General features: G+C 30.7%; 2 protein-coding genes and 3 non-coding genes across 5 annotated transcripts; all 5 read right to left on the bottom strand.

Annotated features, from left to right (window-relative positions):
* Nucleotides 1-713: 713 nt before the first annotated feature.
* Nucleotides 714-2,697, bottom strand: LOC133802522 (large ribosomal subunit protein eL32z). The gene is made up of 3 exons (XM_062240846.1): nucleotides 2,549-2,697; nucleotides 2,325-2,427; nucleotides 714-1,249 (listed from the first exon to the last, which is right to left on the bottom strand). The coding sequence occupies exons 2-3, from the start codon at nucleotides 2,412-2,414 to the stop codon at nucleotides 938-940; spliced, it is 402 nt and encodes a 133-aa protein (XP_062096830.1). The 5' UTR covers nucleotides 2,415-2,427; nucleotides 2,549-2,697; the 3' UTR covers nucleotides 714-937.
* On the bottom strand, nucleotides 1,527-1,610 carry LOC133803047 (small nucleolar RNA Z196/R39/R59 family). The gene has a single exon (XR_009877778.1). It is a non-coding gene; the product is annotated as a small nucleolar RNA Z196/R39/R59 family (small nucleolar RNA).
* On the bottom strand, nucleotides 2,007-2,092 carry LOC133803064 (small nucleolar RNA U31b). Its single transcript, XR_009877795.1, has one exon. It is a non-coding gene; the product is annotated as a small nucleolar RNA U31b (small nucleolar RNA).
* On the bottom strand, nucleotides 2,149-2,234 carry LOC133803063 (small nucleolar RNA U31b). Its single transcript, XR_009877794.1, has one exon. It is a non-coding gene; the product is annotated as a small nucleolar RNA U31b (small nucleolar RNA).
* A 1,614-nt stretch (nucleotides 2,698-4,311) lies between the features above and the next one.
* On the bottom strand, nucleotides 4,312-10,491 carry LOC133802552 (uncharacterized). The gene is made up of 10 exons (XM_062240889.1): nucleotides 10,221-10,491; nucleotides 9,056-9,192; nucleotides 8,821-8,958; nucleotides 8,159-8,269; nucleotides 7,711-7,995; nucleotides 7,056-7,252; nucleotides 6,308-6,602; nucleotides 5,326-5,436; nucleotides 4,877-5,068; nucleotides 4,312-4,735 (listed from the first exon to the last, which is right to left on the bottom strand). Exons 1-10 carry the CDS (start codon nucleotides 10,420-10,422, stop codon nucleotides 4,385-4,387), a joined length of 2,019 nt encoding a protein of 672 aa, XP_062096873.1. The 5' UTR covers nucleotides 10,423-10,491; the 3' UTR covers nucleotides 4,312-4,384.
* Nucleotides 10,492-22,226: the final 11,735 nt, after the last annotated feature.

The raw sequence follows: 22,226 nt of genomic DNA, 5'->3' as shown, positions 1-22,226 counted from the left end.
TTTCTTAATACGAGATTTAAAGAACATATAATTAATTACATTTTAGAGTTTATTCTTATTTATAACTAGTCCAGATTGAGACTAAAATTTTTATAATAAAATAGAAGTTATTCTAATATAGAGTATTCTTATATTAGAGGTTTAAAATTTTCATATGAAGGGCTAGTATTGTAAAAAATTGCATATAACATGATATTTATTTATTTTCACTTAATTTACACACTATCAAACAAATATTTAAATTCCATGTTCAATGTAAATTCTTAGAACTAGATCATTTTTGTATTATCAAGAGATTTAACTAAATCATCAACACCAAGGATTTGATCAACTAAGACTAGTGTGGAGAAAAGATTAGAATGTCTTTACTTATAGATAATTATGAAATATTATTTTTTCAATAAATTTGAAATTATTTGTTTGGAGAAACAAATAATGTTAAAAATTAAAAGTTACAAAAGAATGTGTAGGTTGGAAGTATTGCTAGCTTATTCTTCTCTTCTCCCAAGAGTGGGTATTTGTATAATAACTCCTTATGCATGTGTTGTAGTATGGTAACATTATTTGGTGCAAATATTGCTAGCTTATTCTTCTCCCAAAGAGTGCGTATTGTCGTTTTTAAAGAGAGTTCACTCTTTGTATACATTGTCGTTTTCAAGAAAATTGTCGTTTCTAACGTTAGCGTCCGACATCGACACTGATGCAAACTAGGGTTGAAAACTGTGATTTGCTCACACTTATAAAACAAGAAAACCATAATACAAATAAGAGAATCAGGTTACTTAGTATATTTGTACACTACAGACAAAGCTATTGAGAAAAATAACTCAAATAACGCTTAGTATCAGATGAAACAAAAACGAGTCTACTCAAAAGAACTGGCAAATGTTCCAAGTTCAAAAGCAGAAATGAGAACAATACCGGAACAAGGTCTGGTCTACTCATCCTCTTGGCTACGCAACCTAGCAAGACTGTTAGTGACAACAACATCAAGCTGAGAGGCTCTCTCAACGATCTCCTTCCTCTTTCTCGTAGAGATATTGTGTGCAATCTCAGCACAGTAGGTTCTGTTGTGCATCATGAGAAGTTCCAGCTCCTTGACGTTGTTCACAACAAATTTCTTGAACCCATTTGGGAGATAATGGCGTGTCTTCTTGTCAGTGCCGTAACCAATGTTGGGCATAAGAGTAACTCCCTTGAACTTTCTTCTCACACGAGAATCAATACCCTTTGGCCTTCTCCAGCTTTCCTGGTAAAAAAGATAACAGTTACTACAAGTATGGTTGAAATTTGGAATGTAAGGGGTGAGAACTAATAAGGGTTTTGTTGGGAAAGGGATGTAAACAGGTAAAAAGTAACAAAAAGCCTATGGATAACAAGGCAATCTGTGTCGCAAGACCTGTAAGAGGTTCACTGTATGCCCTAAAAACGAGATGCACAGACACAAAATGAGTCTGGGCATTAGATACCATGGGCAAATAATAATCAATAAAAGAAATAAAGAAATATTAGAAGAAATTAGATATTGCAACCTCAGCCGAAAGATGGTGATAAGTTTGATAATAATCACTTGTAAATCAGTACATTTAAAACTTGCATCATAGGTTGTGTATTGTAAGTCCAGTAAAACAAAAAACTAAAAAATTGAAAGAAAAATAAACAGATTTATAACAATGAGAGTTGAATTTGCAACGAGGATCAGATGGTGATGCATGTAAAGAATTCATCATTCAAATACAGATATTTTGGGTAGTTATCCTCATATCCAGTTGCAAAACAGAATCTTTAACAGAAGAAAATATCAATGTTTCGAAATGAAATTGGAATTTTGCTCGAAAAGATCAGATAGTCGATCATTGATACACCACGCTACATCATGAAGATGCAAGTAAGACTAGAGTCAAAAGCTATCTTCATGTCATAATTCAAATCCAGTCAAGACTCGAACAAAAATAAAAAGTATTTAACACAATGAAAAATCACAATGTAAGATAAGAGAGAAACTCGGATCAGATATGAATGTCAATCACCACCTTGCAATCAGAAAAATTGCAAGTAAGCCTGGGGCGACAAAATTACTATCATCACATCGCACGAGCCAGAACAAAATAAATTGAGAAATCTTCAAAAATAAAAAAGGTTTAAGAGAAATCAGATATGAGTGTCAATCACCATATTGCAATCAGAAAAATTGCAAGTAAGACTGGGGCGACAAAAATACTATCATCACTTCGTTCTAACCTCAAAAAAAAACTCAAACTTCAAAAATAAGATCTAAAAGTGTTTATGTAGACATACAGATTTATGTATATATATATATATACCTTAACAGAGATCTTGCGATCACTCTGGGGCCTAATGAACCTCTTGACCCTCTTCTTAATGATCTTCTTCGTAAGCAAAGGCACCGCCATTGTTGCTCACCTTCTACAATTCGAGAAAGCAAAACAAAGCATTTAGTTAAAATAATCGAAACAACAGAGATGAACCCTAATAGAAATGAAATTGAAGAGGAGAAGGGAAAGGAGCAGTAGAGTTGGGAGCTCACAATGAACTAGGGTTTGAGTCGCCGCCTGGGTTGAGGTTGAAGAGACTGGGATCCAGCTTTTATAGGCAAGCGTGGGATAGGTCTAGGGTTTTGGGGTGTGGGGTTAAGAAAGATTTATCTTTGTTTGGCAACGGGGTTAGGCTAATCCTCGATTGAAGCTCACGTTGACCTGTTCTCAGTTTAAGGATAGTTTTGTCTCGAATAATGGAAATCTATCTACTATTTGTTTATTTAGGGGAGGAAATTACATTATTATTTTTCATTTTTATGAGATTGTTGAGATATAAGAAGTTTTTTAATTGAATATATGAAATTTGATCTTAATTATTGTATAATCTAAGGACAAATAAGATTTTTCCCTGAATTATTAACTTCTTCAAATTATATATTAAAGATTTTGGTGTTGATAAATCTCATCAATTATTTGAGAAAAAGAGAATAGAAATGGACCCATATGTTATCTTTCCTTCTTAAATTGATCAAATTTTTGTGATATGCATATATTGTAGCAACAATGTCTGGTCATATATAATTCAGTAGTGACGGATTGATGACTGTTCGCATATATTATCTATTAAAAATAATGCTAATATTTAAAAATTTAATGGACCTTGTGATAGCTGCTCGCATATATTGCAACAATGATCCTTGTTTGTATGTGTCATTCTCTAAAAATAATGATGCATTAGAATTTTGTTTATTTTTTCTAAAAGAGGATACCAGAAATGTCTTCTACCAATGTTTCAAATAGTTTAGGGGAATTTATACCATACTAAAAAGTTTGGGGGCACAATTCGAAGGAGTCAATAGTTTGAGGGGCAAAAAAATTGTCCGATGATATATTTTTTTCTTAGATGTGAAACTCGATATTAAATTACACCAATAACATTATGTCGCATCAACTGGTGTCGACACCATAGGATGTCTCGTAACAATATTCATTTAAATATATCTAATGAAATTAACATTTATACAACATCCTATAAAGTAATTATGAAGAAAAGCATACTAGAAGTTACCCTTAATAAACTTAGTTCTTCTTGGTCTTTTTGTTTCTTCACATGCCTTAAAGGCAAATCTTGTGTTTTGGGGGAAAAAAAATAAGTGTTTATAATTTTTTGGACTTTGTGTTTTGTTTCATTACTTGTTGTTTGGACATTATGTTTTGACAAATTATTTTTTTTAACTTTGTGTTTTATAAAATAATTCAAATAGATTCATAAACTTAATTTCGATAAACAAAAAAATTGAATATAATAAGACAGTTGTTACGCATAATGATTGTGTTTTTGTTCTAAAACCGGTATTGAGACAAAATATAAAATCTGAAAATGTCTCTTCCCAAAAAAAACAAGGAATTGAGGAGCAAGTACACTTTTAATTTCTTTTAGGACAAAAATGATTCTCTTGCCCGAACTATTGACACTAGCTATTTTATTAAGTTTTTGGACAAAAATCTATTATTCGAAGGACTTCTAACCAGTGAAAAAATTCATGAGCCAAGACTAGATAGTGTCAATAGTTAGGGAAAAATATTATCCTTCTTTTATTTATAATTATTTTTATTTTGATCCTCACAAAAAGAACATTAATGTTTATTCAACCCTCCTACTTTTATTTTTGTTATAATAATTCCTAGGCAGATATACCAATTTATATACTAATCACATATTACACACATGCAGTATATATATACTGGTGTAAGAACAAGAAGAAATTTGTGTTTGAAATCTATACCAATCAATTATCAAATGAGGAGAAACTTTAAGCACAAAGATCTGAATCTATGTTTATATTTCCATGTAGAAAAACCAGAAATTTCTATTGTTCAAGGATTTATTCAGTTATCTCCATTACACATACTTTATCAAAAGAAGAGGCATTTATTGAGCTATATATGGAGCAACACAACTCCAATGAGTTGGGGTTGGAGGAGGGCACAACATCAATCCACTCTTTCTCAACCATCTCAACATGTGAATTTTGTTTAGGGGTCGCCTGGAAATCAAGTTTGTCCATCTGTTTTGTCAGCGTCTTCATGAAGTTCATCAAAAATACCATGTTATAACTTTCCTCGAAAGCTTTCGCATCTTTCTGAAGCTGAATTCCAATATCTGCCTTCTGTGATTCAACAAACCCAAGAAGTAGTGGGTTCGGACCAACATTTCTTTCACCGGTGTTCAAGATCTGCAATGAAGGTAAATTTGAGGACAAAAATGAGATGATGGCGAACGCACGAGCACTACTAAGAGAAAAACACAACAAAATCTGCTTTTGATCACCACCTAAAATTATCATAATATTTAAACAGTGTTACTTTATTCTAACCTTAATATACTCGACGCCAAGTTCGCTAAGATTATCTAAGATATCTTGTGAAGAAAGCAAGCTGAGAGCTCCTCCTGAACCGACTGGCGATTGTAGAATCTCCCAAGGTGATTTCATCAGAATTTTATGTCTTTTGACTTCCTCCGGTGAATTGCTAACAATTGGGAGTTTCTCTTCCTCTAAAAACTGGACCTGTAATAGATAAAGCAAGGAAGATAAAAGATTTAATACAACTTTGTATTCGGACTCGATTACAAGAATCTGTAAATCATTTCAGGATTGGTATATGGGAAGAAACTAATGGCATGTGCTGGGTAAGTCGAAAGGGAAACCAAGAGAATGGACACATGGAGGAATCAATTAGATGATCCTATACAACTGCATTTATCAAAATCATAGAGAACCAGAGCTTTGAGGATTTTAGGCACTAAAAGACTTGTGAAACCGACCTTTTCAGAGTCGAATGAGAAGTGATCATTATCCGCGAATAGAGTTGTAAACAATTCAACCTCGCCAGTTGGGCATACCAAAATCAAAGGCACCGATGAGCGGTCTTCCATCTGAAATGAAGAATGAACACAAAATGATTTATATATTATGGCCGAGTATCATAATATTTATCTTAGCAAGGAACCGAAGACCAATGACTACCTAAGCTTCTGCCTACGGAATTGTCAAAAATTAAACTAACAAACTCAGATTCACAGATATGCATGCACAGAGAGAGAGAGAGACAAAGACAGAGATAGAATCTGTTGTGTATGATACTGGCTTAATTATTATAGCACAACTTGCACAAGTTCACTAAACCCTGTAGCTATGACCCAGATTTTTCTAATTGCCCCCATGTTTTACAAAGTCAAGATTATTCCTACCGTAATAGCTCGAGGTTCCAACTTTGATAACATGGTAAAAAGAGCATCCTTAAAATGCATGCATGACAGTGATAGACACCTATAAAGGATAATAATATTAGAAGGGCATATGGGTAGTTGTAGTTACGTGGGTGAGTTAATATAGTTTGTTGGAATTAATTGGTTATGAAAGTTAGTTATATTCCGGCTATATCATTAGGAGTATATATAACAATCCTATAAGATTGTGAAGGGGTATATTAAGAATTGAGAACCTTAGGGATTGGAATTGGGAGAGTCGAAGGTCTCTCAAACTACCTTTACCATTGTAACCGAATCATCATCTTCAATACAAAATCTTTCAGCTCAAAGTTCTTTTCTTGTTCTCTAATTGTCCAAGTTTCTATTCTAATCCTCTCAAAGTCTCTTGGTTGCTGCCATATCTAGATTTAGGGTCCTGACAGACCGATAATTTGAAGAAAGAATTGGAAGTTAAAGTGAGAAAATCGGGACAACATTACTAACCAGAATTGTGATAAAAGAATATTTATTTGAAAAGTAAAAGATTGAGTAAAACCTTTATGAATCTCTCATCATCAAGTAATGTCTGAAGAAGGGAAACTGATGAGTTCTCAGTGATTTTCGAGTTCACGTGATCCAAGTCATCGGCCAAGCCCTGAGTGTTTCTGTCATTTAACACTAAAACAATAGCAACTTTGCCCTCAGATAAGAGCTGAAGACCCTTCTCTTGCAAGGGGAAGTGTGCACCCAGCTTCTCTTTACTTGTAGCAGAATTGAGACAGTCCTCTGATATGACCAATGTACTAAATTTCTCTTTTCTTTTACCACTGAATAGCTTGGTAACATTCAATCTGGTTTAGAAAGTCAAGACAAAAAAGCTTAATGTCAATAGATCAGCCCATGGATTAATCTAACATGACACTGACTTGAAAGCAGCACATTGGCAGCTTCATGGGGCAGAACTTCAACTTCGGCTGACACAATTAAAATTTCTGTTTATTTTGCCACTATAAAGTGCTGTGAAGTATGCAGCACTCTATGAAGATCTGTCACTATTTTGACAATTGACCTAAATAATTTGTTTTAGTACTTGTGATCTTTGAATGAAACATATGTATACCAACAAAACTATTATAGGTATGACACATCTACTATTGTACCCTTTCAACTATGTTTATAACCAACAACATTGGTGTCTTACCCAAAAAATTGGTTAAATGATTTTCAAAATTTTCAGGTTTAAATGATTTACCTAAGAATTTTTCACTCCTACATAAACCACGCAATAACAAGAGAACGAGAACCTTTTAGGAGTCTCAATGTTTTTCAGCGCCAGTTGAAGCAATTTAGAATTTACACCATCAATCTGATTAGCAAGTAAGCTCCGCTGTGCTTTCTCTCCAAATCTTAGTCCATGAAATACATGTTTTTGCTCCAGTTCAATTAGTTTCTTTTTTGCTGCTATGAGACGCTTTTGGTTTTTCTTCCGTTCTTTCCATTCCTGAAATGTACCAGAATATGTAAGGCTCAAACACCATGTATTCAAGAGATATATGTAATTATCAACAAAGGGTAATAATGAGACTTAGTATTCCCCTGTAGAACATGCACTAGAAAACTTCAAAAATCATCTGATGTGGCCTATGAAATAAATTTACAATCATTAATGCTTGCTGAAATGCCTGGATTCCCGTTTAAGTAGAGGTGTTCTAGCCTCCACCTTAGGATTTTTCTGTGCATGCATAGTCAATTATTTTGAATGGCCCTTTTTAGTTATGATGCAATTTCATACATAAAAAGGAAATATCATGATTCAGATATTTATCAAAACTTTGAGAAAAACGTATGAAGGAAAAAGATCCACACGAAAATCAATGCATGTACATAAAAGAGAAGTTCGCACGAACAAAATGTAAATGATAAAAAATCAGCAAAGGAGACCAAGAGAGTATGCCTCACAAGCTGGCGCCTTTCTTTCTTGGACCTCTCGTCATAGCGCAAGTTTAGTTCAAGGAGTCCCTTTGGTGGCGTTATCTGCATTACTCTTTCCTTCAGGTCAACAATTGGAACAATTGCTTCGACAAATGGTACCCACACGCGATGACCGGATACTTTTGTTCCTTCTGTCTTTTGCTTTCCAGTTGCATCAACTACATTAAAAAATGGATCAAGCATGACCTCTAGAAGATCACTGGCTCCGCTATCAAAAATATTAACCACTGTTCCTACATGTTCACCAGTTTCCTGATAAAAGAAAGTCAATGCCTTAAAACCCCAGCTTGAGTTTTCAATCATGAATAGAGAGCTAATATGAAAAGTGACAAGAACCTCAACATAAATAAAGAACTCTTACTCAAATGATTAAGTTTCTCAAGAAAATCTAAAATAAATCACTATAAAGACAAACCTTAAGAAGAACTCTCATGCCAACAAGATCACGAGTATAGAATTCTCCTTCCTCCAAATCCGGTCGTTCTTCTTCCTTTACAAGTAGAGTTGACCCAACAAGCTGCTTAGCCTGTACATATTTTTAAACTCAAAACATAGGGACAGACATAGTGCCGTGATACTGAACTAAATTTTTTTATCTCATTCCTAATCCTAACCTACAAATTAGAGGTAAGCTTTGTTCTTTGAATATAAAAAAAAATTACCATGAACTGAACAGATATCTCAAAGTCTATAGAAACTGTATCTCTCTTAAATTAGAGAACCTTACCAAACAAAGACATCCATTTTTTTTTAACCATAAGAGCACATTTCTAGAACATGACTCCATACCACAAAGTCAAAATGCTCCAAACTCAATTAGCAAGCCCAATTTCAAAACCAGGGCTCCCTACTATTCCTATACCATTTTGGGAACAAAAAACTATAGCAATTTCTATGTAGGTTCCCATAGAGGACTTGAAAATCAAACCTTGTGAGATTAAACCATAGGCTAGATCATTTGAGCTACCCCTCTTGGGTCATAGTCATCCAACATTTAGACATTGTATTCGATAGAACCAGGCAAAAGAAAAAGAAAATAAAGGGGGATAGCTTCACAAAAATATATTGCCCTTTTACCTGATCCACTGAATCAATTCCCCTGAATTTAAGTATCCAACTTTTCTGACCGGGGTGTCCTCCTCTTCCCTCCTCTAGCTCCACTTCTTGAATTACTTCCCTGCCTGAATTTTGTTGTTTCAACCATCTCCTCCCAGGCTAAAGGAAAAGCATCAATCAGAACCGAAAGAAACCTTTCAACCACAGTTTACCCTAATCAAAAGCGAGATTTTAAAGTCAAACTACTTTGATATACCTTGGAAAAGCGCAATTCAGGAAAGTCAGTGCTGGGTTTCACACGAGTCTCCCCTTGAAGCCCGTGAACATTGCAAATATATCCAACCTCAACAAATCCCAACCCGGGATCTGCAGTTTCTATGTGCTCTTGAGTAGCTGAAATTACCAAAAAACATAATAAGCGAACCCATTACACTATTGCCTCCCCAAGTTGTGTGTCATGGACCCTCTAGTTTTGACTAACTTATAAGGAAAGCAATTACACAACTTTACATACAATCACACAAAATGTTATGCTCTCAGCACACAGCATTATGCCACTGCTCTCTAAAAACAACAAAAGCATTTAATTCATTCCATATATTAAAAATACGTATACATTGCACAAACACAAATGAAGTTTATCTGAATGAACACATGAAAAAGCAAATGAAAAACATTGAATCATCCTAAGCATACACAATCACACGTTTCATAACTTCAGGGGCACCAATGTTAGCTAATACCACTTGATGCGGCATTACGTGAGGCCTCACATATTCCAATTTAAAATATTGAAGTCATTAAATTTAACAGCTTACAAGTGTGTTGGGTACCATATATGCTCTATAGCAATACTCCAAGTTTATAGTAAACCTAACTAAAGTAAGCGACCTTGTAACAATTACATAACAGAAAACTATGAAAAGGTTGTAGAATGGGATAACTACAAAAAAGTTTCAATGTTGATAAACTGTTATTTCATAACAAACCTTTAAAAGTACCTAAGTAGAAAAGTTACAGCTACACAAACTCACCACATGGATAAAATCCAACCCATATTTTGGGAGATTCAGTAGATTAAAAAAAAATTGGAGCTTTAACTAAACCCCACTAAGTCTTCAATTCATTTCCTCAGTTGATAACGTCAGAACTAATGTTTCACGAGACTCAAAAGAAAAACCAAACCCAATAGCCAAAACAACTTCATAACCGTCCAAATGAAACCAAAATAAAAACACATCCAAACATATAACATAGATAAATTTCTAAACTTTAAGGAACTTTAACTAAAACCCACTAAAGCTATGCCTTTCCACAACTGCTAACTTCACAATAAACCAACCGAAACTAAAGATTCATTACACAAAACGCTAAAAGAAACCAGACCCATTTGCAGCAAAAGCTAAATAACTTGAAAATACCAGTGCTTTGCAGATGAGAGAGGTGGAAACGGTGAATTTGATGTTGAAGAGGAGTTGAAGGTAGGCGAAGAGGTGAGAAAACTGGAACCGTTGGATTGGGACGAATTCCAAATGAAGTACTTGCGTGTCGATGAGAGCTGGGTATGGCAGATGGTACCGAGGAAAGAGAGTTCGAAGAACAGAGAACCGAAGCTCTCTGCATATTTTTCTGGGTTGGGTTTCACTGAAGCTAAGCAGAGTATAAAGAGAGAGAGAGGAGACGAAGAAGAAGATATTATTATTATTATTATTTTGTGTAAAATACATTAATTCCATAAATAAATAAAAAAAAACCAACCAAATATTAAAAAAATGATAATTAATTTCATGGATTTTGTGAATGAATTAATAATAATAATAATAATAATAATAATAATAATAATAAGGCCATGTATTTTATTTTCATAATTAATTAAAAATAAAAAAAATCATATAATGTAGTTTTGATTTCTAGGCAGATATATGTTTTAGTCAAACCTTAATAGAAATTATAATATGGAAACAAAAATATATAAGAAAATTGGCATGTAGTCAAACTTAATTATAAAAATATCGTTATTTATTTAAATACATGTTTACTGGATTTTATATATTGTCTATATTAAATAAAATAAATAATATATTTGTCCTGAACTGTGATCATTGTATAATTGTGTTCACGATATTAAAATTTTCTTATGAACTATGCACGTAAGTGAAATATGAGATTTATGTTAGATTTCGTCCTAAGTAACTAAAAGATTAATGATGTGATATTTTATCTGTTGATATGACACTATCATGTATAAAATAAGTAATTTTACTCTAGAAGTTGACCACTACCAAATAATACCAGCTTTTTTTTTTCTAAACATAATAATCAAATCCTTAAAAAAAATTAAAAATTTAATTAATAACAAATAATTTTCTTTTAGTTTTACTTTTTCTTTTCTTTTACAATATCAATTGGGAGGCCTAAGTATTTTTAAGACACTTTACCTGTTTTCAACAAATTGTAAGCATAAGTCTCCTCGAAGTTTTTTTCTTTAATTCGATTTTGTTTAAACTGCTTGAAAGTGAAATCTAGAGGGGGGATTTTTATTATTTTCAAAAGCTAGAAAAACATATTTAGAAAAGAAAAAAAATAGAAAAACCAAAATGGATATAGTTTTTTTTATATAAAATGATAATTTCATTGATTATTCAAAGCTGGATATAATATATTTTAGGAGAGTAAATGACGGCTAAAATACGTCATGTTTTTAAAAAGTTGCACTTTTATATCTAATTTTTTTATATGTTAAATATACTTAATGTATTTAAATTGTTAATACCCAAACTTTTTTTGGCGGTAGATATACTCAATGTTTTTAAAATTATGCATTTTTATACCTATTGTTATCCTTCGAAATTCAAGAGATTAGATGGCAAATGAGAAAGCAACACGTGGCATCACAAGTCATGGAAAAACGACAAAGTATTGAAAAAATACCGATGAACAAAAATGGATAGGTCCAGGACCTATAGGGAAGTCGACTAGGCCTAAACCTCCTAAGGGTGGTCGACCTGGCCCTAGGGGTGCACACAGGTCGGATTTTCGGGTTTCGAGTTCGGGTTTTACGGGTTTTGGGTTGAGAAAAATGGTATCAAAACCGATCTGAAATTTTCAGGTTTTTTCGGGTTTCGGGTTTCACTCGGGTTCGGGTTTCATTTTGGGTTGCCTGGGCCATTAGTGTTTTGGGCCGAAAATCCCAAATTTGCAAAAATGTAATTTTTTTCAAAATTACCCCACAATAAACAAAGCATCTAAAATGGAATAAGAAACAGGATTCAAAGACAGTTCATTCGTCCAAGCAATAAGAGTTAACATTTCTATAGTACTTGAAAATTAGCAATTGATGACATATTTCTCATTAGGTGAACCCATAGTTATACCATTGTTTATGTCAGCTATATCACTTGGGTGAGCTTGAAACGACAATACCCATTCAGCAAATGCGTCATTGTCGATCTAATAAATCATTAACAACATAAAAATCAAAATTTCAACTCCAAATTCTTGATAACCAGTTCATACAAAAAAAAAAAGAGCAACCACTGACTAGTCTAAGAGCTCCTACACTCCAACTTTTCTCGTATGAACCTATGTATTGATCGGAGGCGAGCTGGCTGGCGAGGCGAGGCGTGTCGCTGCCACTTGAGTAAGGGAGAGGGAGGGAGGGAGGCGATCTGGTGGTCGTGCGATCTGGTGGTGCTGTCGCGTGAGTGCTGAGGGTGAGGGAGGCTCTCAGTGGGTCGGCACTCGGTGGCCGTGCTTGAGGAGGCTGCTGAAGCCTGAATGAAAGAGAAGAAGAAAAAAAAGGGTCGGGGTCGGGCCGTGCGTGTTAGATTTGTTTAGTTTTAGGGTTTAGTTTCAGATTTTATTTAGTATTAGTTTTTTTTTAATTTTCGGTCGGGTTTCGGGATACACCCAAACCCGAAGGTGCACAATTTTTAAACCTGAACCCGACCCAATATGTTTCGGATTCAGGTCGGGTTAAACCCGAATTTGATGGGTTTTTCGAAAAAAACGAGTTCTCGGGGTTCAGGTCGGGTGAGTTTTGCGGGTTTTCGGGTTTTGTGGGTCCCGTGTGCACCCCTACCTGGCCCTAGCCCCCTAGGAGTGGTCAACCTGACCCCAACCCCTAGGGTTGGTTGGCCTGGCATGCTCAAGAGTTGCATGGGGTGGTCGACCCACCCTATTCTTCATAGGGTGGTCGGCCTAAACTCCAAAATACACTTTGCTGGATAAAGTTCACGCTCGTTCAAGCTGAAATCAACAAACCTAGCACCTAGAAGGTCATCAGGCCTAGCACCTATAAGGTCATCAGGCCTAGCACTCAGAAGATCAACAGGCCTAGCACCCAAGCTCTAAAGAGTCAGCAGGCCTAGCACCTAAGTCTCATAGACTAACCAAGACTTAGTGTTTTCCCAAAGGTTTCAATCATGCATCATTAACCACGATCCATAAAATTAACGAGAAGACCCACGATCTCATAATCATGGGGAGGTGGACACATATCTCCACTCACAATGATTGTGTACCAAACCACGATCCACAATCTTGCTGATCATGTATCAACCCTTGGGTACTATAAATAAATGACTCAAAGCTTCATTTAAAGGGGTTGGGTTTTGGACGATTCTGGGACAAATATTTTTGGATAAGAGATTCTGGGCAAATTTGTGACGAGTGAACTCTTCAGTTCATATTTATAATTGTCAATCGAGTGATTTAATACTAAAAACTAAGTGGATTAGGTTATTACTATTTATCAAAACATGGCTGAACCACTATAAATTCTTGTGTGTTTGTTTATATATTTGTACTCTATCATATATTTATATTTTTTTCGTTCAAAAGGTGTCGTATAAAGTACATATGACAGTTAGCCAATTCCACAAGTCAACACCTATTCTTTATTATTTTGATAAATAATAAGGAAGTGACGAAAAAATAGGATTTTAAATATTTTTTAAATTTTAAATTATTTTATATTTCTTATTCTTTCTCAAAATAACTATTTTAAATTAAACATCAATAAATATTTTCAGTAAAATTAATAAAAATGATTTAAAATAATTAAAAACTTATATATTTTAATCAATTTAAGATAATATTTAAAAAAAAAAAAAGTAAAGGAAAAATATAAGTTTTAATCACTTTGATTAATTTTACTAATCTTAATTTTTTTTATTATTCTGAAAGTGAAAATAATTTAAAATTTTAAAAATAACTAAAATTATATATTTTTCTTTCACTTTCTTATTTTTTCTCAAAATAATTTTAAAAAATAAGTATAAAAGTGCAACATTTTAAAAACACTAGGTAAATCTACCGCCAAAAAAAAGTTTTGGTATAAAAATGTAACATTTTGAAGACAGGGAGTATATTTACCACAAAAAATAAGTATAAAAGTGCAACATTTAGAAAACATTTGATAAGTCGTCATTTACTTTATTTCAAAGTGGGTTTCTTCGAAAAAAATATTTTTTATTTTTATTTATATTTGTTTAGATTAAAATTAAATTTTAAAATGATTTCCATGATTTTGCTTAATTAGTAATTTTTTAATTAATTTTTATATTATTTATGTTTTTTTTTAACAATAGAGATTAAAATTCATTTCCCCTCCCACACACACTCACACACCAAACCACACAAATTATTTATGTTTTTTAATAATTTGAAATATGTATTTAAATTTTAAATTTTTTTAGAATTTTTAAACATTTAATTAAGTTTCTATTCTATTTAAATGAGTTTCTATTCTATTTAAATGAGTTGGGCTAATCTAATGTTTGGCATGAAAATCCATAGTCAGTTTTAACGGCCATGTACTTACTGCCAAACCAAATCATTGACCACCAACAATTTTGTTGTCAATTTTTTTACATAAACACTTACAAAATCAACTACATAAGTGGTTTGGTATAATTTATCATTTTCTCAATAATGAAACCACTTTTCTCTATATAAAAAATAAAATAATTTTTATTAGAGTTTATACTTTGTGAAACCTATATTTTGTGTCATTAATTGTTTAGACATTGTGGTTTGACAAATTCTTATTTGGACGCTGTGTTTTGTAAAATAGTTCAAATAGATTTCTGAACTCAATTTTAATGAAGAAAAAATTATTTAAATTGTTAGTTTAATGTATTATTTGTAATTTTAGCTCAAAAAATTTCGACAAAAATGAAATTTAGGGTTCTATTTGAACTATTTTACAAAACACAAGGTCTAAAAAATTATTTATCAAAACATAAAGTCCAAACTGGTAATTAAACAAAACACATAGTCCAAAAAAGTATAAACTCTTTTTATTAACAATAATTGATGAAAGTAGAAAGATTAAAAGAGTTTATATAAATTAATTGTTATATTATATAAATATAAGAGTTTAGGTAAAAAAAAATTGTTTCCCAATTATGTGGTGTTATTTTAATCTCATATTTATCTCTTCGGGCTGAATAGCAATTTTGGATGCCAAGTGACTCATGTCTTGTCCAGTAAAATTATCACTTTATTGATGTTCTAAAATGTATTTCAAATTTGATACATGCTAAAATTTGTGTCAAATTTAGCACAATAATTATCGTCACTTTTTTATTTACCATACCACCACTAATTTATTAATTAATAATTAATAATTACTTCTTTTACAATAAAAAAATGATTACTTTTTGTATTAGAGATGGTCTTACATTTGAGCCATTCCGATGCACCAACAACCCAAAACTAAAACAAAGACCCTTTAATAACTCTTCAAAATAGAGAGTGATATTTATAGAGTTCGAACTCTAACCATAAATAAATACATGATTGGAACTAAACATACATTCCAACCACTACATCATCATCTTGGTGATTAAGAGTTTAGGTAGGTTACTATTAAGAAAATTTTACACTAGTTCAAGATATTCATACTCTATATAACATGTCCACTCCTATTTCTGCCTATGGCTAGGGACCCGCCCCGACCTGCTAAGTTTATGCCTCGACTTGATCCGACCCATTAAGGCATTTGATGCGGGTCGGGTCAGACCCGCCCCAGATGTGATGGAGCTGGTCAGACCTGACCCAGTAAAGTTTTTTTTTTTTCTTTAATAAAAAAAAGACTAATTTTTTAAATATAATTTGTCTTATTTATATATATATAAATATATTTGGATCACGGATCACCCTAAATAGTAGTAGTAATTATATATATATATTTTTAAATATTTATTAAAAAAAACAACAACAACAACAACCGGATTGGGTTGTGATCCGGCCCGCTTCAATTGCTAGCGGGTCGGGTCGGGTCGGACCTTGACCCGCCCCGTTATTACCCCGGTTATATTCGGATCAGGGGCGCCCCGTCGGGTCGGGGCTCCGACCCGCCCGATCTACCAGATTTTTTTGCCTAACACAATGAGGTCCCAAAATTAATAAAAATGACATTTTTTACTAATAAAAAAGTCCTAAAATTTTAAAAATGATCACTTTATATATTAATTTTATAAAAATAACATATTTTGTATATCGCATCTAGTTGAGATACTTTGAAAGTACTTAAAAGAATGGATATTTTTTTTGGCTTTGGATTTGGATTTGGCCTCCATTGATGATGCACTTCACGCCAATAAGAGTTGCCCACACTCACGCTATTCATTTATCTTCTCACCTTTATTTTGATGTTGATCTCTCTCTATATATATATTTAAAAATAATAAATATATCTATATATATATATATAAGACATAATGGTGCTATTTTTGTAATTATTATTATAATTATCAATCATATACTTTTGTGGACGTGGAGTTGTTATGTATGGTACTTTTTGTTTTTGTTTTGCTATATACCATTATAAATCCCAAATTATATTATATAGTCTCTAGTGTTCATTTTATCCTAAATCAACATTAACTAATGACTTTTTCTATATTAATATATATATCTTTTGTAGTGGTTTTCAAAGTGGCATAGTGCATTACTATAGCTACATTTGTTTTGTCTCTTATGTTATATTTCTTAATAAATAAAATTATTGCTATCCATGAATTTCATTTGTGGTTGAATTTTGCTTTGAAAAAAAAAATCATACTATCACACAATGATTAATGTTTGATAGATTGTTTACAAAATATATTTTGAAGTGATATATAAAATTGACTACTATTACACTTCATTTAAGTTCATAAATTGTTATTTAATATGAATGGATAAGAGTCATTAATGCAAAAAAAATCATATTCCTTAGAGCATTTTTAATGGAGTGCCGAAAAATTAGCTCAATGTTATATTTAACACATCTTATAAAAAGTATGACTCCAATAGTATCAAAAAAATGTGTCAAATTTGACACATCAATAAATGTTACTTTTTTATTTACCATATTGCCACGAATTACTATAATTTAATAATTGACAATTAATGACCAATCATATATTATTTTGTATTTATTTTTTTGATGACAGATTTCTTGGAGTACATAATTTGGATAATAAAAAAATTAATTTTTGTATGTTCTCAATAAATATTAAATGAGTTATTGATATTTTTGTGTTAATTTGTATCTTGTGCATTGGAGCCCAGTTGCAAATCTTGGGTCAAATATATCATTAATACATTTTTTGTATTAAATTTGGCACAAAATTTACATCTTGCATTGGAGATGATCTTATTTAATTAAAGTTAACAAAATATGAACATTTTAATTTGGTTTTTATTATAATAAAATAATATTTAATTGATTGACTTTAGGGATGTAAATGGGGCGGGTCGGCCCTCCCCCGCTAAAGATCCGCCTTGACTCGCTAAGCTTCTGCCCTGATCCATTAAGGCTTTTGATCTGGGTCGGGTTAGACCCGCCCCGGATGTGATGGAGCGGGTTAGACCCGACCCGGTAAGGTTTTTTTTTTTTTTTAATAAAAGAAGGACTAATTTAAAATTTTTTTTTTTACAATATAAAAATAAATGACAAGAAAATCTGTCATATTAGACATAAATGAGTTGCCTAAATTTTTTTATAAATTGTCTTGCATACTAAATAAAATAAAATTTCATATACTTCAAAGCAAAACATCAATTTTCTTCTCTATCACTCTTAAATATACTTTGTTTTATATATATATATATATTTGGATTGTAGATCACCCTAAATAGTTGTAATAATTAGTTTTTAAAAAAATTTCTTTATTACAAAAAAAAACAACAACAACAAAATCCGACCCGCTTCAATTGCTAGTGGGTCGGGTCGGATCTCGACCCGACCCGGTTTTATCCCGCTTATTTTCAGATCATAGACCACCCCGTCGGGTCGGGGCTCCGATCCAGTCAGGTTTTTTGCCATCCCTAATTCACTTATATAAGAATATATATGTATATCATATCATATATACATATAGTGTGTGTGATAATTCACTTCACTTTTTTTTTTCTTCCATCTTGGCTCCAAAGAAAACCCACCTTATTTAGGCTTCATTTAAAAGACAATATGAGACCAAATTAAAGCTAACTTTTTCTCCAATAATGTTTGTCCTTTAAAGGAAAGATTTCTTAGAATTAAAACGTGGGTTTTCAACTCCTTTGAGAAATTGAACCTATATAATTATATATAGTTTTATAACATTATAAAATATATATTCTCAAAGTAAGTTCCCAAGTCTATATGAAGCAACATTTTAATCATTAACTATACTACATATGTATATATATGATAGCAATCTATGTCTCTAAGATACCTCTCATGCATTTGATCCTAAACCATAAATATGTATAATATATATATATATAATTAAGATATATTCTTTGTAATTACCATTATTTACCATTCATCATTTTTCTCTAGATTCATATGATAACCATATTACTTTTCTATATCTAATCGCATGCATTTTAACACATTATACTTCTACATTATTGTTACATATTTTAATTTTTAAAATGAAAAAAAAAAATTAATTGGAATAATGGGAACTTAAAAGCAAATAAATAAGACAAAACAAATAAGTTCCTATATGAATTGAGATTTTACCAAATAAGGAAATGATGGTCTATTGGGCAATTTTTTCAATATAGTGTGAAGAGCAATTTAGTCAACTAAACAATTGAAAGTTATGACATAAATTCACCTCTAGGTAATATGTCACTATTACAATTTATATATATATATACACGAGTAATGATACGTGCACTCAAAATATACACTCAAACATTACACACAATGATGTGACAGTTTGACCTAGCCAATCACATTTATTAAAATTGGGACCCACTGTTTTAAAAAGCAGTGACACGTCACTGTGTGTAATATTTGGATGCATATTTTGGGTGCACATATCATTACTTTATGTATATATATAAGATTGTTCAATGGTTACTAACCATAGATGAGTACTAACAATTGTTATAAAATGGCAACATAGTGACTTGATATAAGAAGTCACTAATAGGTAAATATTTTTTTATATATTAATTTCGAATTGTCATATATAATGCTTAAATACGATTTTTTTAATTTTATACTTTAATAAATATGTGACCGTTATGTAATCAGGTAGTTTTTCAAAAAATTTAAGAAAATCAATTTTTGTTTAGAAATATTAATTAACAACTATAAATATGAATCATTAATCTTAATTTAATGATTAATATTAAAGCAACTATCCATAAATTCTAATTATTAAAAGTGCACTCATATATATATATATATTAAGTAGAAAAGAAAAAAAAAACAAGGTAATTAGAGTTAGATGGGGCATCTTATTAACATAATTTATATATATATGGATTGAATGTAATACTCTTATCAATATGTTTTTAGGGTATTAAATGTTTTATTCTTATCTAAAAAAAAATATCTAATTTTTTCCTTGATTGGATGAAGGACTAGTTTACAAGTTCAATCATTCACCTCTAATTGAAAAGTCCAAAAACAACAACTATAGATTCCTTTCTAAAGTAAACAATCATAAATATGTTAATTTAAGTCAAGTTGTCCCAAGTGACTAAGTTTGTCTTAACACTCCACATGTATGACCAAAATGTAAATATTTTACCAATTCTCACTTAGGGTATTTTTTTTATGTGTTAGGGGTTAGGGAACACTTATTAGTGGTATCCATTTATAAAGGTTAATAAACAAATAAATAAAATCAAGCAATAATATATAGGATTTAAAAGCAAGTATTTTTATATCCCTTTGCATGTTGTGTAAATAAAACATATAATTTTTTTTGTGGATTGTTGCATAAGAGATGATATCACTAACTTCACCAATAAATAATCCAATGATTAAAAATTGTTTAATAAATGTTGCGTATCCTATGTACTTGGGTTTTGGATTATTATTGTTATTATAATTATTATTATTTGCATTAAATAGTCTTTATTAGTATATATGCATTTGGCACACGAAAGGTGCACATGTAAAGTAATGTTACATTAATTTTTTAAAGAAAAAATAGAAAAAAAGTATTAATAAACAATTTAATATTGATATGATAGGAGGATACTATGATAGGGCTTCTTTTGTATTTTCGACATGTGTGAGACTTTTTTGTATTTTTGACCCATGAATAATTTTTGGTGTAATTTTTTTTATAATTGTACTTATTTAGAGTATCTTGCAAAATTTTAGAAAATTTCGAATAATTTATAATGCCAAAAATTAGGTTCAAAGATGTTGTTTTCAACGCACATAAAAAAATTAGTAACGTGTGCAACAACATGTTTTTAAACTAGTTTTCGGCACTGTAAATTATTCGAAATTTTCTAAAAATTTGTAGGATGTTCTAAATAACTACAATATACACGGTCATAAAAAAAATAACTCCGAAAACTGTTTACGGATTGAAAATACAAAAAAGCCTTATCGATATGACTATTTTTGAAGCCCCTACCATAAAAATTTCTTCTTATGATATATCTATATCACTAAGAAAAAGGCAACTTTATCTTATGTCTCATGGACATTTATATTTGCATCATTTTCCTTCAAAATAGAGAAACATGTATACTAGGCATTTAAATCATTAAAAATAATTAATCACTTTGTTTTCTCAAAAAAAAATAAAAAAGAAAACCTAGAAATTACTTTTTAATTAAAAGAATAACTTTAATTTTTCTATTCCGTACAATTCTCATATTTGTTAAGTATCATATAAATGGCATTATTTTGTTATGTGACCATAAATAGATTTTTTCTTATAGTTCATATTTCTTAGAAAATTTGTGATACATCATAAAAATATACATTCATACTTTGTTAATAGGGAAACATATTTTATTTGATTGAGTTTCCTCAATATTTTGGAAGAGTATTGCTATAACGGATTTTAAGGTGTTTAAAATTATTCCAAATAATATCTTATATGTTGATGAATTTGAAATTAATCATTATGACTAGAATGATTAAACCAATAACAATAATAAAATATCTATCTTTTTAGGGTTTATATATTTTTGTACTTTGTATTTTGTCAAATTACTTATTTAGACCATATATTTTGATAAATAATTTTTTAGATCATATATTTTATAAAATAGTTCAAATAGAATCATAAACTTGATTTTGGTCAAAACTTTAAGAACTAAAATTATAAGTAATTCACTAAACTAACAATTTAAAACAAAAACAAAATTATTTTTTCTAACAACTGTGTTGTTATATTTAATTTTTTCTTCATCAAAATTGAGTTTATGAATTTATTTAATAAAATAAAAAATTCAAAAGAGAATTTATCAAAATACATAATCAAAACAAATAATATAACAAAACACAAAATGAAAAAATATATAACCTATTATATTATGTCTCCAAAATATATATATTATGAGCACGTGGGATACCTTCAGTTTAGTGAATCAAAACTTACAATGAGAAAAAAGGAAGAAGAGAAAATTCAGAATCTAAAACCTCTTTTACAAATGCAATTCTCCATCACTTGTAAAGAAAGGGTAGTTTGGTAATTCATGAGACATAAATATTTTCTCTTATTACCCAAATAAAAAATATTCTAGTGAATATGTGGAGTAGTATCTTTTATGTCCAGTGATATCATCATCTAGACTATTTTGATGGCACAACAAATTTTATAAAATATTATTATTATAATAATATTTAATATAAAACAACATATTTAATAATTATATTAATATAAATATAAATTTAAATATTATAAATATTATTATTATAATAATATATAATACAAAACTATATATTTAATAATTATATTAATATTATGATAATAACATATAATCTTAATTTTTTACTAATTATATTAATAAGAATTCAAATATTATTATTATAATAATATATAATTCTAATTTTTTACTAATTATATTAATAAGAATTCAACTATTATAAAATATTAATATTATAATACTATTTAATACAAGACTAAATATTTAATACTTATATTAATATAAATTTAAATATTATAAAATATTATTATAAC

Source organism: Humulus lupulus, chromosome 9 (assembly GCF_963169125.1).
Source record: "Humulus lupulus chromosome 9, drHumLupu1.1, whole genome shotgun sequence".
NCBI classification, from domain to species: domain Eukaryota; kingdom Viridiplantae; phylum Streptophyta; class Magnoliopsida; order Rosales; family Cannabaceae; genus Humulus; species Humulus lupulus.
The sequence above is the reverse complement of the archived record's forward strand: the minus strand, read 5'-3'. Positions and strand labels throughout refer to the sequence as shown.

Coding starts and splice junctions, on each gene's coding strand:
- LOC133802522 (XM_062240846.1), bottom strand. CDS start 2,414: ATGGCGGTGCCTTTGCTTACGAAGAAGATCATTAAGAAGAGGGTCAAG. Junction 1,250..2,324: donor ATCGCAAGATCTCTGTTAAG/GTATATATATAT, acceptor CTTTTTTACCAG/GAAAGCTGGAGAAGGCCAAA.
- LOC133802552 (XM_062240889.1), bottom strand. CDS start 10,422: ATGCAGAGAGCTTCGGTTCTCTGTTCTTCGAACTCTCTTTCCTCGGTA. Junction 8,959..9,055: donor CTGAATTGCGCTTTTCCAAG/GTATATCAAAGT, acceptor CTTTTCCTTTAG/CCTGGGAGGAGATGGTTGAA. Junction 7,996..8,158: donor GCATGAGAGTTCTTCTTAAG/GTTTGTCTTTAT, acceptor TTCTTTTATCAG/GAAACTGGTGAACATGTAGG.